This window comes from Antedon mediterranea, chromosome 5 (genome assembly GCF_964355755.1).
Source record: "Antedon mediterranea chromosome 5, ecAntMedi1.1, whole genome shotgun sequence".
Classification (NCBI taxonomy): Eukaryota; Metazoa; Echinodermata; class Crinoidea; order Comatulida; family Antedonidae; genus Antedon; species Antedon mediterranea.
The window spans coordinates 30,149,526-30,167,457 of record NC_092674.1 but is presented as its reverse complement, the minus strand read 5'-3'; the positions used below and the strand labels follow the sequence as shown (position 1 = coordinate 30,167,457).

At 32.5% G+C, this 17,932-nt stretch overlaps 1 protein-coding gene across 1 annotated transcript in view; it reads right to left on the bottom strand.

Moving 5' to 3' along the window:
* Window positions 1–399: 399 nt before the first annotated feature.
* LOC140050411 (proteasome maturation protein-like) overlaps window positions 400–17,932 on the bottom strand; it is a 28,219-nt gene continuing 10,686 nt past the window's right edge. Inside the window, exons 3-6 of the mRNA XM_072095585.1 lie at window positions 8,570–8,630; window positions 8,024–8,125; window positions 7,649–7,742; window positions 400–4,272 (exon numbers count right to left, since the gene is read on the bottom strand). Coding sequence (XP_071951686.1) covers window positions 4,205–4,272; window positions 7,649–7,742; window positions 8,024–8,125; window positions 8,570–8,630 — 325 coding nt within the window. The 3' untranslated portion in view covers window positions 400–4,204. The remainder of the gene's footprint in view (window positions 4,273–7,648; window positions 7,743–8,023; window positions 8,126–8,569; window positions 8,631–17,932) is intronic.

Here is a 17,932-nt window from a genome sequence, read left to right as displayed (position 1 = left end):
CAAGCTTAAAGTACAGAGTACTATAATGTTGTATAGCAAAATAAGTTTTGATTGGCAATAAAATGGACATTTTGAATTTGTGTTATAATTCTTTTAATTTTTACATTTTCCATATATACAAGAATCACTTGTCAAAAGTCATATTGTGAAGGAATGTAGCACTTTACTAAGTTAAACAAAACTTTTTCTCAATGATGATTTTCTGATCTTGAGTGCATATGCTGGCGTATCATATAATTGTTTAAAGCACCTTGATTGGTCCTAACATTGGGCTTCTCTCATCCAGTGTCCACCTTGACCAGAGGGAAGGCATGGGCCAATACGTATGAGGCAGATACTAGATGATGATGATATGTATTACAATGTTTAAAAGCAGTTTAAAAAAACAATACTTGCATGTTGTTTATTATTTCAATGATTTATTTCTTCAAAATAGTAACATAATACAAATTAAATAACCCTTTCAGGTTTTGAGGCAAACCTTGTTTACCAAAACTGCTAGTAGTACAGGAAAGATATGCTCAGAATCAGTAAAAGGTTGAAAAAATTGCAACAGAATTTTTTTCACCACAATGCATTTCTATGCATTTCCAATGGCGAAAAATGTCTAAAAATGAACAAAAAACATATATTTTATATCTAATTACCACTTGATAGCAGTTTTTATAATGCTTTTTATATTTCTTTAGTGTCAAACATTTAAACTGCAATATACATATTAATTTAAGTGCTATTTAGCAACAAAAACACACATTTAAGTATCAAGCTCACCACGGTTATAATAATAGACAACGTAGTCCTATGCATTATAATGCAGGACTACGGTGTCTAATAAAACAGTTCATTTACATTTGTACTGTCACAACAATAGAATTATACAATCTTAGAATCTATTAATCCATTCATTTTCATTGTCCAGTTATCATCCTCTGTCTATAGGTAGGAATTAAGCATGTGCTGATGCCGTGGTATTCGTCACAAACAGTGGTACTGGTGGTAAATTTGTCATCAATGGACACATCACGCTATTTGTAACTTTCCATCCCCCAGTCTGTGGGTTGAAGAGTACTTTCTATCCACTGCTGTACCATGGTAATATACACGCAGGGAATGACATTTTGCAGCATTTGTTGTAGGGGGAATAGACTTTATTTCAAGTGCTGTTTTGCTTTTTGCTACTTTCTCCCAGAACGTATTCCTCCTCCATACAGTATAGCTACCAATGCCAATTCCTCTGATGCGATGGTTTCTTTTTTTTTGGAGACGTTTGGTTTTACAGAGTTTGTAAGCATACTACTGCCCAGGTGTTAAGACTTTTTAAGACCTTTTCCTATACCAAATAGATGGGATGTAGTATCATATCCCTGGATTCCATGTATAAAAAGCAAACTAATTTTTACAGAGCTTCACACCAAGGACAGACTTTACATGCATTCACAGTGCTCCCCCATCGAGAACATACAGTATTAAATCAATAAATGAAGCAACCGTGACAGAATATAAATTTAAGAGGAAAGAACACATGGGTCAAACCAACCATATTCATCAATAAAGAAGCAGTGCACATTCCCTCACATATACTATTTCATCATCTATGTGAGACAGTCATACACAATGCATCATTTGGTCAACAAAAAAATCTTAAACTTTTCCTGCAGCCCTCTTTTACTCCATTGACTCCATACACACTGCTAGACTACTCACAAACCTTCATCTCACTGCCCACTGTTTGCTACATCAAACCTCTTGGCCCGAAACAGCAACATTTCAAGACACTTATTATGTACCATGTATGTTTATTACGTTATGTGAAGGCAAAGAAAACTATTGTGTTTAATGGCTATAATTATGGGCCGTAAGTAAATTTGGTTTAGGAAAAGGTGTTGGCCTTAAAAATCATCACATCACAGTAGGAGTTGTATGTCAAATTCTGTAAACCAAACAGTTTAAAAAACAAAGAAAACATTGCATCAGGAATTTGGCATTGGTACCTATATATTATGGAGGGAAGTCAATGGAGACTTTAGACAGCCTCTTTTCTTTGAGAAAGTTGCAAAAAGCAAATCTATTCCCTTGCTGCAAAATTTCATTTCGTGAGTCTTTATTACCAGGTATAGCAGTGGATAGGAGATACTCTTCAACCCACATCCCACATAGGGATGGAAAGTATTGATGACAAATTGACTACCAGCACCAGAGAAACTATTAAAGTTGATTAGATGTACCTATAAATAAGGTTGTAGTAAAATGAATTGCCGTTGCAGAAAATATGGTTTGGACTGCTGCTCCACTATTTTTTAAGAATGCCACGGCATCAGCACATGCTCAATTCCCCACCAATAGATGGAGGATGAGATACTGACAAGATGAAAGTGAAATTACCGCATTTATTTGAATAAATGCCCTTGGTGGTTGATTTTTAAGGAGGGTAGTGGGGGCGTGTAATCGTCGTGAGGAGTTTTTTCGGAGAGGCGTATATTTTTGTGGGTGTAATGTGGGAAACGTGTATAATCAAATAAATACACCCTTTAGATATGAACAAATACAACACCATTCAGTGAATTCTATTACAAATAGAGATGTGTTAAAATACAATATTGTGTATAATATGCATGTGGCGAGCGTACATTCGAGGAAATAAATTCAAAATGATGTCCGATGGGAGCGGGGGAGGGGGTGCGGTGGCGTAGGTTATTCAAAATGATGTCCTATGGAGGGGGAGGGGGGCATTTATTCGATTTTTCTAAATGTAGCGTTTATCCGAATAAATACGGTAATAGATTGTGGCGCAAGGATTTTCCCGATGAGGGGGGGGGGGGTGGGGGAGAGGGGTGGATAGCGCAGCCAGCATAAATTGGCTGGGCCATCAATGGGAGCGCACCCAGAGGTTCCGATAATATTATACCGGTAAAGGGTAGTTTTACTCACTTTTAAAAATTAAAATCCTTGAAACAGCACTCAATGGGGTATTGTTTTATATTAGGAAATATCATCATATTGTCTACATAAAAAATAGCCAATTGTGGAGAGGGGATGGGGGGGCGGACAGACTCCCTCACCCTTCCCATTTGATCTCCCATCCCTATACCCCTCCCCACTGGCACCACCAATGTTGTAATATATTGTTATAACAGTACAAATGTAAATGAACTGATTTATTAATAGACACCGTAATCCTATGTATTAAGCATAGGAAGGACTGCGTTTTATATATTATTATAACAATAGGGATATATCTAGATACTTAAACATTTGTTTTTCGGCCATTTTCTAATTAACAGCACTTAAAATAATGTGTTTATTGTAGGTCAGATCTTCGAAATTGTAAAGAAATATATAAACCATTGTAAAAACTGTTATAAAGTGGTAATTAGATCTATCATTTATGTTTTTTTGTCCTTTTTTAGGAATTTTCGCCATTGGCGGCCATTTTGTTTAAAAAAACCTATTTCCCCTACCTGGATTTTTCTAGACTTTTAGTATGTTCATATAGGGACCTTATAGAAATGCATTGTGGTGAAATAAATTCTGTTGCAATTTTTTCAACCATATTTCATAGTTTTCCTGTACTATAGGACTAGGGCCACTTTGCTAAGGCTAGCAGGCGTTATGTATTCATTCATAACTTCTTATTTTAATTTACAATAGTAAATTTGAAAAGGATCTCCAATTGATGAAAAGCATTCATCAGAGAATACAATACACTTAAGAAAATATAGAATCAAAAACTGGACTAAAAGGGGTTTCCCATCGCGCCTAGATTCGGTCCGGTGACCTGAGAAAAATATCGTAGAAAATTTCAGTGGTAAAGCATACCAAATTTGAATTCATACCTAATTCGGGCTCTGAATTTGTGTTGATGGATCAAGAAGCCATTTGTTTTCCGAGATTCTTCTTTTATTTTTTATATAATTTAATCACCGTTTTTAATTATGATTTATTATAAAACAAAATTTTCTTAAAAACAAAATCACAGAATTTATAATGTATTAATTTTATTTTAAAAGAAATAAATAAATTTTTATTTGAATTGAATTGAATCATATTATTGTTTTCTTTTGTCCAATCAGCAGTGAGCATGAATGACCTTGTTTAACAACAGATAACCAAATTCGTGCTCGATGAGCATGTAATACATTACTCAGGGCGCCAGACCGAATCCAGCCGCAATGTGAAAGTAGCGATAGAGGAGGGAAACAGGAGCTCATATGAGTCCAATTTGTTTCTCCATCATAGCTTGCGGGTGACCCATTACTTCAGCATCTTCAGGTGCTACAAAAATAAAATATATATATATTAGATTAATGATCGAATCATAAGAATAGAAAAATTCACTGTTTAATTTAATATCTTCTGCATTCCCTTTATGTGTTCCTTATTATTATACTTTTGGTATCTTTTATTCATCAACAACTATATACATAAAACAATTCATGGCAGTATAAACTGAATTGGTTATCCGCAACGAAGTTGCAGGATAACCTCTTGTGATTGTACGAAATCATCATCATCATTGGTTATCCGCAACGAAGTTGCAGGATAACCTCTTGTGATTGTACGAAATCATCATCATCTTTTTTGTCATCTTCTTTCTTTCTGTATGATTTTTGTGTAACGCTTTTCTCTAAAACTTGCAAACATAACATTTTGTTAACTATGTTAACATTTTGACATTCACGTAACGTCGTCAAGCGAAGCTTTTCATGATGTTTACAATTGCGCAACGCGACGTACGCGCGATTTAACGATTTTCTCGTATTTAACATATGTCGAAAACCAAATAATATTTTAAAGTGAAACTTTGCAAAAGTTTAATTTATATCATGCGCTAACTGTCTGTTGAAAAAAAATTGCGTGTTTTACACAAAGTTACGCGCGCACGCGCATTTAAAATTTCAAAATGCGCAAAATTAATTTCTAATCAACTTTCTACGCGTTTCATGTCGTTTTAAGCATGTAAAAAATTCCCACGCGTGCGCACGTAGCATTGAAAACGTATTTTTTCGCGTGATTTATGTTTTTCCAGCTTTTTCTAGTAATTTTACCAAATTTTAAACAATTTCGACTTAAAGATACGTCATACGAGCACGTCCAATTGGACAATTTGCGCGCGTTTTTTATGAAAAGGTTAAAAAATTCGTTTAAAATATGCCTTTTTTTAAACAGTCGTAATTTCTAAACTAGACGGTCAAATTTTTGTGGATGACATATTCTGGAAGTAGATGAGTTTTAGATATCGGATCAAGTATTAATATGGCTAACCGGACATTGTGACGTCATCGTATGGCCACGCAAACATAAAATTTAGGATTTTTGTATCTTTCGTCATAGCTCATCACATTGAATAGAGCGCATCTCCACTTATCCGTTTTCCATTTTAACCCCGATTTTGATATTGTCTAGGTCAATCAAGTGTCTTTCGCATGAGTTAAAAATATTTTAATTTTTTTGACGTCATCATGCCTAAAAATTTAAATGACGTGTGGCATTAATTTCATCTTTACAGTAAATTTTAATCTGTTATAGCTCGTAAGAAAAAAATGTGATAATCACGATTAAAACTTTTTCTGGAAGCTATTGGATTGTAGATACGAAATTATGTAAAAATGTTGCCAATCGGATGTTGTGACGTCATCATATGGCCAGTTAAATGAAAAAGATCGTATTTTCATCTTTTGCGTCATAATTCATTACATTTAAAAGAGCGCGCATCAATATTTCACGTATACAAATTTCTTCTACACGTTAATACGTTGTTGCTGAGATAATTTCCTTTCGGAATTGCTACCTTCGCGTTTCATTTTAAAACCGTCAACATGTTAAAAATTGCAATAAATAGCGGGTCCCGTAATTTCACCTATTCTACACTGTATGTGATATGGATACAGATTATACTGTGTATACTATGTATGAATTTAAATAATAAAATTCAGCAATAACAACATATCATATTCTTCAGTTCAGGTCATAATGCCAACGTGAACACTTCCTTTTGTCCTCAACCTATCCCCTTAATGTTAATGTTGCACCACTTGCGCGGCGGATAACCAAACTCGTCAAAGTGACGAGTTACATGTCTAGTCAACTTTTTATTTTTCTTCTTTCTTTCTGTATGATTTTTGTGTAACGCTTTTCTCTGAAACTCGCAAACATAACATTTCGTTAACTATGTTAACATTTTGACATTTACGTAACGTCGTCATGCGAAGCTTTTCATGACGTTTACAATTGCGCAACGTGACGTACGCGCGATTTAACGATTTTCTCGTATTTAACATATGTCGAAAACCAAATAACATTTTAAAGTGAAACTTTGCAAAAGTTTAATTTATATCATGCGCTAACTTTCTGTTGAAAAAAAATTGCGTGTTTTACACAAAGTTACGCGCGCACGCGCATTTAAAATTTCAAATTGCGCAAAATTAATTTATAATCAACTTTCTACGCGTTTCATGTCGTTTTAAGCATGTCAAAAATTCCCACTCGTGCGCACATTTTTACGTGTGCGGTGCGCACGTAGCATTGAAAACGTATTTTTTTCGCGTAATTTATGTTTTTCCAGCCTTTTCTAGTCATTTTACCAAATTTTAAACAATTTCGACTTAAAGATACGTCATACGAGCACGTCGAATTGGACAATTTGCGCGCGTTTTTTATGAAAAGGTTAAACAATTCGTTTAAAATATGCCTTTTTTTAAACAGTCGTAATTTCTAAACTAGACGGTCAACTTTTTTTGGATGACATATTCTGGAAGTAGATGAGTTGTAGATGTCGGATCAGGTATTAATATGGCTAACCGGACATTGTGACGTCATCGTATGGCCACGCGAATATAAAATATAGGATTTTTGTATCTTTCGTCATAGCTCATCACATTGAATAGAGCGCATCTCCACTTATCCGTTTTCCATTTTCACCCCGATTTTGATATAGTCTAGGTCAATCAACTGTCTTTCGCATGAGTTAAAAATATTTTTATTTTTTTGACGTGGTCATGCCTAAAAATTTAAATCACGTGTGGCATCAATTTCATCTTTACAGTAAATTTTAATCTGTTATAGCTCGTAAGAATAAAATGTGATAATCACGATTAAAACTTTTTCTGGAAGCTATTGGATTGTAGATACGAAATTATGTAAAAATGTTGCCAATCGGATGTTGTGACGTCATCATATGGCCAGTTAAATAAAAAAGGTCGTATTTTCATCTTTTGCGTCATAATTCATTACATTTAAAAGAGCGCGCATCAATATTTCACGTATTCAAATTTCTTCTACACGTTAATACGTTGTTGCTGAGATAATTTTCTTTCGGAATTGCTACCTTCGCGTTTCATTTTAAAACCGTCAACATGTTAAAAATTGCAATAAATAGCGGGTCCCGTAATTTCACCTATTCTACACTGTATGTGATATGGATACAGATTATACTGTGTATACTATATATGAATTTAAACAATAAAATTCAGCAATAACAACATATCATATTCTTCAGTTCAGGTCATAATGCCAACGTGAACACTTCCTTTTGTCCTCAACCTATCCCCTTAATGTTAATGTTGCACCACTTGCGGGGCGGATAACCAAACTCGTCAAAGTGACGAGTTACATGTCTAGTTATTATTACTGTTAGTAAAGATATACGTACCGTTATACACATCTTTGACATCAATATCCAAGTCTTCGCCAGTCAGTGTTTCTAGCCCAATGTTGGTACTGGCAATACATGGTCCCTTTGGTATCTAATTGTGTATAAAGACATTTTCCAAGTCTTATTTTATTTATTTTTTCATTATAACATTAGAATTATTAGTATTAAGGATACCCTTTGCTGAGAAAAAAAAATAAGGGAAAATATTTGTGTGTTTTTTTAGGGGGACACTCCTATTCAGAGGACACTCCTATTCAGAGGACATCCCTATTCAGGGGACACCCCTATTAAGGAAAGATTTGTTGGGTCTTGAATGTGTTACCTTTAGTGCTGTACTTAATACTTGTGTTATTGAATGTAGTTGAGTTTTACCTGTTTTAGCATATGCTTCTCCATTCTCAGTTTCAGAGGGGCATGTAATCCCTGTGTGTTACGCAGCATTCGCATCGTCAGTTCATCCTGGTTTCCATCATACTGAAAAAAAATATAGATTCAAAATGTTGCAACCAATAAATATTTCCTCAAACCACAGCATGTTATACCAAGGCCAAGGATGCTGGGCTCTGAAGATCAAAGAGTTTATGTGTGGCTGCTGCACAATCAGTTCCACGATCTTTAACAGACACCGCACGACATGGAGAATATGTACTGTACAAACTGTCGTACAGTACTGTATTAAAGGACTGTAATACGAGTTCCTATCTTGGCAAAGCCAGCCCAGTATAGTGTTACACTATACTGGGCTGGCTTTGTTGTTGTCTTGGTTATACATAGATTAGGCAACTAGGTGACAGCAAACAAGGCAGGGACACATCTCTGTTCATTTGATTCTGTTGGAGTTGACACTCTGTAATCTCTTTGGTGCCTCATCTTTGTGGGATACAATAATCATCTTTAAAGATTAACAATTTTACTTACATGCTTTTCTGAATATTCCAATGGATGAACAGGAGTTAGTTTACTCTTTGCATCTGATATTCTGAAAAAAATTGAAATGAAAACTTTTACAATAATAAATACAACAACCCCCTCTATACTTTTCACCCACAAAATGAGTGCAAACTATTGAAATAGCCCCCTCTGTAGGAACAAACTGTAGAACAATGACAATGTAATTTTTCTGAAATTATATTATTATTAATAGGAAGACCATTATTAGACCATATTATCTCCCTCTTCCATGGTGGTTTACTAGTCACTCACTCTATGCACCTGTAACATTTCTACTAATCTAATTATCCCTCATCCAAGATTGTTTTTTTTTCAGGGAAGCATAAAATACACTCTTCCTTGTTTTTTGTGTAAATAATGTCATTTTTAGTTTTTTTGTACAAAAATAGCTAATGCATACATTAGCAAACAGTAATGCTCCTCACAAATTAAATATATAATATATATTAAAAATTAAAATATTCAAATCTTGGACAAATTGATATTTAGCCTTAGATGGCATTTTGTACTGTAAGTTATATTATTTGCTTCTCATCTGATACTTCTATTACTTCTTTGTTCACACTCAATCAGAATTTCTTTTAATTCAATTAGCATATTTATTAATTAGTAATTAATTTTTTAAGAACAAAACTTCCATAAAGGAAATCGCATTGTTTGCCTAATTTGCACAAAAGTATTGTTTTTGTTTTAGTGCTGTTTGTCTATCTCTATGGTCTATCAAACATTCAATCAGTTAAGCTTTGTCTACACTATCAAACTAGTTTGACAAAAAGAGTGTGATGTTCCCATATATGGTAGTGATATGCCCAAATATAGTATATATATATCATCATGTCTATATATGGGCACATCACATGTTTTTGTCACATAAAGTTTGATGGTGTAGACAGAGCTTAAAGATCTTGGAAAGACTGAAATCACTTTGGATTAGATGTGTCTGATTTATAGTATTTTATATAACACCTATATAAATTCCTGTCATCTGATTGGACGAATGTGGGTCACATGGCGTGCAATAGTATGCACTATTCAACGATCGTTAAATAGTACTTTTTGAAACATTTTTGTGTACGAAAAAAAAACGTCTAGATGTTATATAAAACAAATAATGAATGTTTTGTATTCGTGTAATGGTACAAATAATGGCACTTGGTGAATGATGAAAGGTTATATCAACTCGGCTTTGCCTCGTTGATATAACCTTTCATCATTCACCTTGTGCCATTATTTGTACCATTGCACTCATAAACATTCATTATTTGTATAATATGATGCATCAATACAATCAAGTACTATTTAATATATCACATCTTATCATAAGTGACAAAACATTAGTACTCTGTGACAAATTAATGTCACATCTTTGAACATTTTCAAGAATCAATCACTGTATACGGTAATAAATGTTACTTGTAACACAGATTGATATGGATAGTATGGTTTACACAGCACAATTGGAAATACAACTTTGGTTAATTAATATTAAGTTGCTTCAAATTATAATACAGAAATACCAAAATGCAGGAGGATGACCATGTATTTCTATTTAAGGATAATTAGTGTTTCCTGCAGTGGTTGCATTAATCATAAAATAATTGTAATGATCTCATTCAAATAAATAATGAATTACAAATGTTTATCAGCAAATTTTTGCTCCAATTCTTTAATTACCAGATTCATTACTACTATAGTAGACTTGTGTTTATAATCAGGAATAGGGTTCATTTAACATCCTCATATAATTTCTATAATGCTTTACCAAGTTATGGAATAACTTAACAAATGATGTAAATACAAATCTAGAAATTACAACAATTCTGTATACATTGGAGATAATAAGTAAATCACAATTTTATTATCAGATACAGTAAACTTATTAATTACTATAAAAAGGAATTTATCGTTACCGTCTGACTGTATATAATTAATGCATTATTGGTCCTATTTTTATATACTATTGTTCTTATTTGAATAAATGAACTAAACTGAATTGAATTGAAAACATTATTTTCATTCAGTTTTTAAAGCCAAAAATAAATTAAAAGTATTAAAGCATAAAAAGCGATATCAGATATAGTCGACTTAGGCCTACTTATTGCTCTAAAGGTATGAAAAGAGATTGAAAAACAGTGGTAAATAGGAAGACAGTAAGGTCGGCCTCGTGAAGTGACCAGGACCTCACCAACAGTTATGTACTCTATGAGTTCGTTCACTTATCATTGAAGGTCTCAGCGATGGCGAACACAGCTGGACTGAGATGGCCAAACCGTTCAGACGTTTTTCAGTTATTTTTTTTCGCGAATGGCTTTAATTCAGTCGCCGTATTCAGTAGCATATTTACCACATCAAGTTTTATCAAAGGAAACAGTGGTCAGCACATTTTTTAGAAAGAGAATTGAACTTACACTTTCTGTTTAGTATAAAAGCTGTCACAGTAAAAGCTCATTTGGCTCAAATACAGTTTAAAATTTAAATATTTTAATTACGATTTACAAATACTGTATATAATCATTTTATTTTAAAACTAAAAACTTGATTATTTCTGTTCAGTGTTTATAACAAGGCCATTTGTACAATACAAAACCATAAATAAAATTACAGGCACAACAAAGTCAAAATTAACTTTTTTTAAACAATTCTTAAATCAAAGTTTGGGCAAATTTCTTGCCATTATTACCAATCAACACTGCCCTCTATCTTTAGATTTTCTGTATATTTTCTTAATTATTCTGTTTTTCCCTTTTATTTATACAATCAAATTGTTTTCTTATTCTTATTTTTTGATGATAATGAATAAATCTCATTTGGCATATTTAGTTTGACGCCCTCGTTTGGCAGTAGGGGACATTGCTGCTAAAAGTGCGTTTCACCAATTAAATTGGGTGAACCCCGGTCACTTCCATCAAATTAGGTACAAATTACAACGAATAATTCCCTTCCTTTTCAACGATAAAAAGGAAATTGATGGAAATAACACAATGAAACAAACACCACAGATTCTCAGAGTTTTATCTCCAAATTTTATAATATTTCCCCAGTATCATAGGCAAATTTACAATACAGCATCTCATGTATATCACATGTGTTGCCTGTATTATGGAATGTTAGGTTAAGGGTAAATGATACCGGTGTTGCATGTGAAACACATGTAATTCTGCTGTATCATGGCATTTGCCTATTATACTGGGCAAATGTAGATACAGAATCATCATTATGGACACCTTTGAAAGAGTTTTTCTAATAGTACCATAGAGTATCACGGCGCTGACGTCACGACAGTAGGTGCCGCTGCGTGGTTGATAGCGCAAGGAAAAATGCGTTTAGCCTGCCTGAGTGACTCCAAGATCACCTATGGTTTGGAATAGGCTTATTGAAGTAGTCATTTTAAAACTTAATAATTTTTAATAAAAAGAAACTAACTAACTGGTTTTTTTCTCTTGCTTCTTGTGATATTGTAGTCTTTAAAAACGTTTTCATAATTTTCCATTTTTATTGTTTATATTTGTAATTTGTAAGTGTTAACTGGACTTCAAGGAAGAACAATGTACAAATATTGAATGAATATCCAAAATAAAGAAAGATTTCTATCTATCTATCTATAAACTAAAATTTCAAAAGATCACTAAATATTTGTTTTTAATAATCTATTTATTCTTCAACTAGGCCTACAGTTTAAGTTTAAAAAAATCAAGCTAAGATACATAATTTGGTAGAAATACAGATCTTTACTGTTTATCAACATATAGCGCTGAACGCATTTTTTGGTTGTCTAGCAACCATGCAGCGCCCTCTATCGTTGTGACGTCACACCGTGATACTCTATAGTAAAAGTATTTGAACAAATTTTTTTTTTAAATAGTAGTAAAAGTATTCGATTTCTATTAAAATATATTGTGTGTAATTAATTAGTGGTTAAGATTTCACACATTTTAATGATTTAACAAATTACTTTTCATTAATTTATCAACACCCATTTAAAACAGGCTTTACAGTTTTAACCACACATCCGCATTATAATTACTTATTCTAGATAATTGAATTCTTTGTTCTCAAAGTGGACTAGACATTTCTTTTATTGCTTAAGATTCATAAAATTAATGTTATTTGGAAAATAAACAAATTATTGCGTTAATAATAATAATGGAGGAAGAAGAGCTTTTTTCTTGTGCATGATAAAGTGTGATTATTATTATTATATTATTTAGTTGGCCCAGTCGAAGGAACAGCATTTTCCAAAAGATTGGCACTTTCTTTCTGGCTGTTTTACTTTATATTTTTTGCTATTTTTTTTGGTCTCTCTATTGAGATCATCAAGCCAAGAAATACGCACATCAGTTATATTGCATTGTTTAGAGATAAAACATTTAGAATAAAACTTATTATGCAACATTTGTGTCAGTCTGTATGACGACTGTGCTATCATTCATTCTTTCAAATAAAAAGCCTACAACAAGCAATACAGTCAGTATCCAGTAGCCTTGTTTGTTTTTCTAAATTATTTTCAATAACTTTATTAAGATAGCTGTCGTCTTCATGGTCATTAAAACATCTCAATTTTGTTCGCAGACGTTTGATAGTAAGAAGCCGACAGAAACAGTAGCTGGGCAAAGCGGATAGTGGGATTTGATTAAGGACAAATAACGAGACAAAAATGACAAGGTCGGAAGTACCATGAAGGCGAAAATGACAAGGTCGGATGTACCGCGAAGGGGAAAATGACAAGGACCGTGAAGGGAGAAACCTTTAGAAATATTCCTTGCCAGAAGGGTTAAGAGATTATTAATATAGACAACCTTTTATAAACCAAAACTCACTGTTCTTCAATGCTTTTGGTAGTAAATTAATGAATCATTTTTAATATAAAAAAAAAATAGACTAAACCTTGCACTAATAAGCAAATTATTATTACTACAATAATTGTTCATTTCTCTAATCTGTTTTGAAAGGCATGAGTCTACTACTACACTATTTGCCCCTAAGTGGACACAACAAAGTGTCCTCCTAATAGGGCTGTCCCCCTAATACAGTAGGGCTGTCCTCCTAATACAATAGGGCTGTCCTCCTAATACAGTAGGGCTGTACCCCTAATAGGAGTCTCCCAAAGCAGGGTTCAATTGTAGTAGAATACATTTTTGCAAAAGTTACTTATTTATTATAAGATGGTGCCTTTTATTGCTTTTGAGAAAACTTGGCAGCCGAATCTTGAATTATTGTCAACTTAAATAAGAACGCGAAATAAGTCCTACTACACACACAAGGAAATGAGAACAATTAGCGCCGTATGGATAGAGAGGAAATCACAATCATAGGACGGGAAAACTTATCAAACAGAATAAAATCAAAAAGACGAAGTACTCAAAAACTAAGGCGTCAGTGCGCTTTAATGCGAACAGATCAATTATGTTTATACACGGCCATCTTTTTATCACGTTGCATTATGAAACACGCCCAATGGTAATATGATATCACTGCGATAAGCAATATCGTGAGAAAGTTGCAGACGATTTTAGTAAAGTACTTAACATTAGTCAAATTTCATTAACTGTTTCGTGCTGTTTTATACCTTATTGAATAATTGCAATTTCCTTTTCATGTTTACTTGTTGGCTTAAAAATAACCAATGGCATGCTGATTTGATTTATTAATACAAACATAATATGTTTTTACTAAACTATAAATTAAAGAAAATAAATTTACCAAAAAATAATATCGGAAATACCAAAGAACTTAATTATTTCATATTCAATCATTGGTCTAAAGTTATGCTCTCCAGGTGAAATACCATCCTGAGATGAGCAGTACACTAGTAATTAGTACAGTCCCGTTTATTTTTAATAAATTTTGATTTCTATGGAACAGAGATTCCGAAATAAAATATTGAATGAATGAACAACTGCAAACTGAACTTTTCTTTCAAAAGCAACAAACAAGAAAATAAAAAACAAATATATAAATCATTCCTGTTGGTATTAATAAAACATGCTATTGTTTTTGGTAATTATCAATCCTAGGCTAAACCAATAATAGTTTGTGTTGACGAGCAGAATGGTCAAAACATCTGTTGAAGCACTGAAAGACAAACTATCCAAGAAAGAAAAGTTTATTTGTGATTGGCTAGAAACTTAGGCTGCCATCGTTCCTATTGACAGTAAATCTACGATACTGTAATTTCTAAGAATTTTGATGGCAGTTGCTAAAATTAGTTTAAAAGAAATTTTAAAAACTTATTCATTCATTCATCTTTTTATTTTGGAATACCATGATTAAATAATATACATGTCCAAAGCAAAACAAAAAAAAGAAGCTTATCTAAGAAAACATTGTACAGAAAAAAAAAATAATGATCAATTTTAATTATTTATATATACTGTATTGAGAAATTACTTTTACTGTTTTTCAAAAACAAACAAAAAACACCACAGAAAATGATTTCTATACCTAATAAACGTGGTCACCTCTCATAAATGGGTACGTAAAGGGTGGTCGCCAACAGAGATCCAGGAACAAAAGAAAGGTAAAATGAAAAATCTGGTGGAAAATCCCTTCTCACCTATTTGCTTATTTTTACAAGGATAATGTTAAAGCTAAGGTTAAAATACAGACTACTTTGTATATACAAACTGTATAGAAATGTTTACTATAGCAGTTAGATGCTTTGTGCAATAGTTGACATGCATCCATAATAAACCAACTCAAACTTTTTAAGATGTCAATTTTAAAAATATTATTTAAATGTTTGCGTGGCGTATAAACATGAGTAAAGTTAGGTTTTCTGGCAACCATGTGTTTCTAAATGGAAATATGACTGAGAATGTAATGTTTCAGTTGTTATGTCTTCTGGTGAATTTAAAATATCAGTATTAATATTTATACCATCTACCATGAACCATGGGTTCTATAAAAGAAAATATTGCTTTTAATTTTAAATTATATTTTACTAATGAACAAGGTGCATCCCCATGGGCATTTGAACTTTTTTTAAAGTACCATAATCAGATTAGAGGCACATATAAATAGGACATAGGTACAGATAAAGTACATGTTTATATTTCTTTTTCAGGTGGAGGAAGATAAAAAGATAAAACATTTTTTATTCCATAATAAAACAAAATGTGTACTTTTAATAATAACCTACTTCAGAGCAAAGTTCACTGGGAGGTGGTGTTATTTCCTTCCTGTCAGAATAACAACTTTATACTGAAACTTAATTATTTTATTCAAAATCGTTATTATCATCGTCATGTTACAAGGATGTATCTGATACTGATCTTGCTAGAAATAAAATTAGGACTCAAGGGTCATTACTTTGGAATGAGCAACTTGATGAGCAAATAAAATGTAAAAGTATAAGTGTTAATATTTAGATTTTAAAGTTATTGGTCACCTGAATATGATAGATAAAGATAATACTTAATTGGGTTAATGAATTATTTAAGTACTGTATAATATCTAGCAAGGTGCTATTTGCCTATGCTATATTTAACTAACATTATGATTAAGCACTTCTCAAATTATGAAATTATTATTTAATTTGTTTCTTGGTAAAACATGCATTTTGCATTTTAATATTTTACCACAATTACCAAGTCAATTACTATACAATATAGAGAGGAAGGAAAGAAAACCAAAAAAGGGAAAATTATAATTGGGAAACAAGAAGTTGACAAACTTGGTGGTTAAAATGATTGCCTTTAGATCCCAGGGTTTGGGTTCAAATCCTGTGTGAGTCAGCATCTTTTTAAAAACAACCAACATTTCTCCAGAGTTGGATTAAACATTAGAAAACATTGGGAAAAAGTCTTAACATATTAGTTATTACTGCAGTAACTGCAGTAGAATGTTTCTGGCTTGGTCCCTTATATTAACAAAAAAACGCTGCTTTTTAATAAAAAATGTGTGTCATTTTAATGTCACATTAATACTATAGTGATTTACTTGAAAAAATGTTAAAGCAAAAATACTGAAATTGTCTGTCTTCAGACAATGTTTTTGGTTACTTAATAACAAAAAGGACAATTTTATGATATGGTATACTAAATTAAACTAAAGTTGTAGTTTGTGTTTATGGAGCAAATTATCCCAGACTACTTTTATACTGTACACATTAAATTCAACAGGTGTGGATTATTGTACATTTTCGTACCTGAAAAATCAGCCACCGAAATGATTAAAAACTCAATCAAGTATTGAATTAAATTTGGGAATGTTTAGGCCAGATTGTTTTATCCGGGAATGATGGCCTATATTGGTAATATGCCTTCAGCCTTGGACTCTATAAAAACAATTCCCTTTAGGATGAAACATCTTGTAAATCTTGTTAAAAACATGTTAAAGAATTTACTTTATGAATATAGTGACATTATTATTGCCATATTTAACAAATTTAAATTCTCCAAATATGAAAATTCATATGCACAATTCCTTAAGGTTATTCAGTCACAAAAAGGGCAAAAATTGGGCTAGGCTAGAAGGCCTATTACCATCAAAAAGCATTTCAGGAAAAAGGAGGGTTCAGGAGAACCTTCCAACGCCACTCGCTAAGGGCTTGAGATGCAAGGTGCTTAGCTCAAAGGCGGGTCCATTAGAACCCATGAACCCCTTTCGCCAAGGGCCTCACATCCAAGGTGCTTTCCCATGAACCTGTGCCTAATCAATGCCGACGTAATAGCCTGGTATACTCCTTTGCAGGAACCATCAATAATCCAATATTCTACCAATATTTAATGACCGGAAAACAGCTTTACCAACATGCATGTCGTTGTCCTTGTAAATAAAGTAATTTTATTTTAAGTATCTTTGAAAGATTAAAATTCATAAAATTGCAAATATTCTCTTTATTTATCATCCTTATAGTGAATTCAGAAAAATTAATTTATTTATGTCAGAAATAATTTAGAAAATTTGGTTAGTTTTTACAAATGAATAATAAATCAATGATTTAGTGAAATTGGTGTGACAGGCAAAAAGGTTTATAATTTTTAATTAGGGAGAAGTACAGTCAGTATTGTCCTCCAAAACATGAAAAATAAAGATAATAAAATGTATTCACTTTTGGTTGATTTTCTTATAAAAAGATAATTTAGCCTAAAACATTTAATTTACAAAAAAAAACATTGACTTTCAGAAAAAGAGCTGCTGACTATTTTTTCTTTTGTAAAATTGTGGTTGGAAATTTATTTTTCCAATTCAATTTTTGGAATAAACATTCAGATCATGCCATATTTTTTTAAAGGATATTATTTCAAGCACTAAATTAAAGAAATTCTTTTCTTCTAAACTTTGTAAAAGAAACAACACCCAGGCATATTTAGTTCCTTCTCACTCATC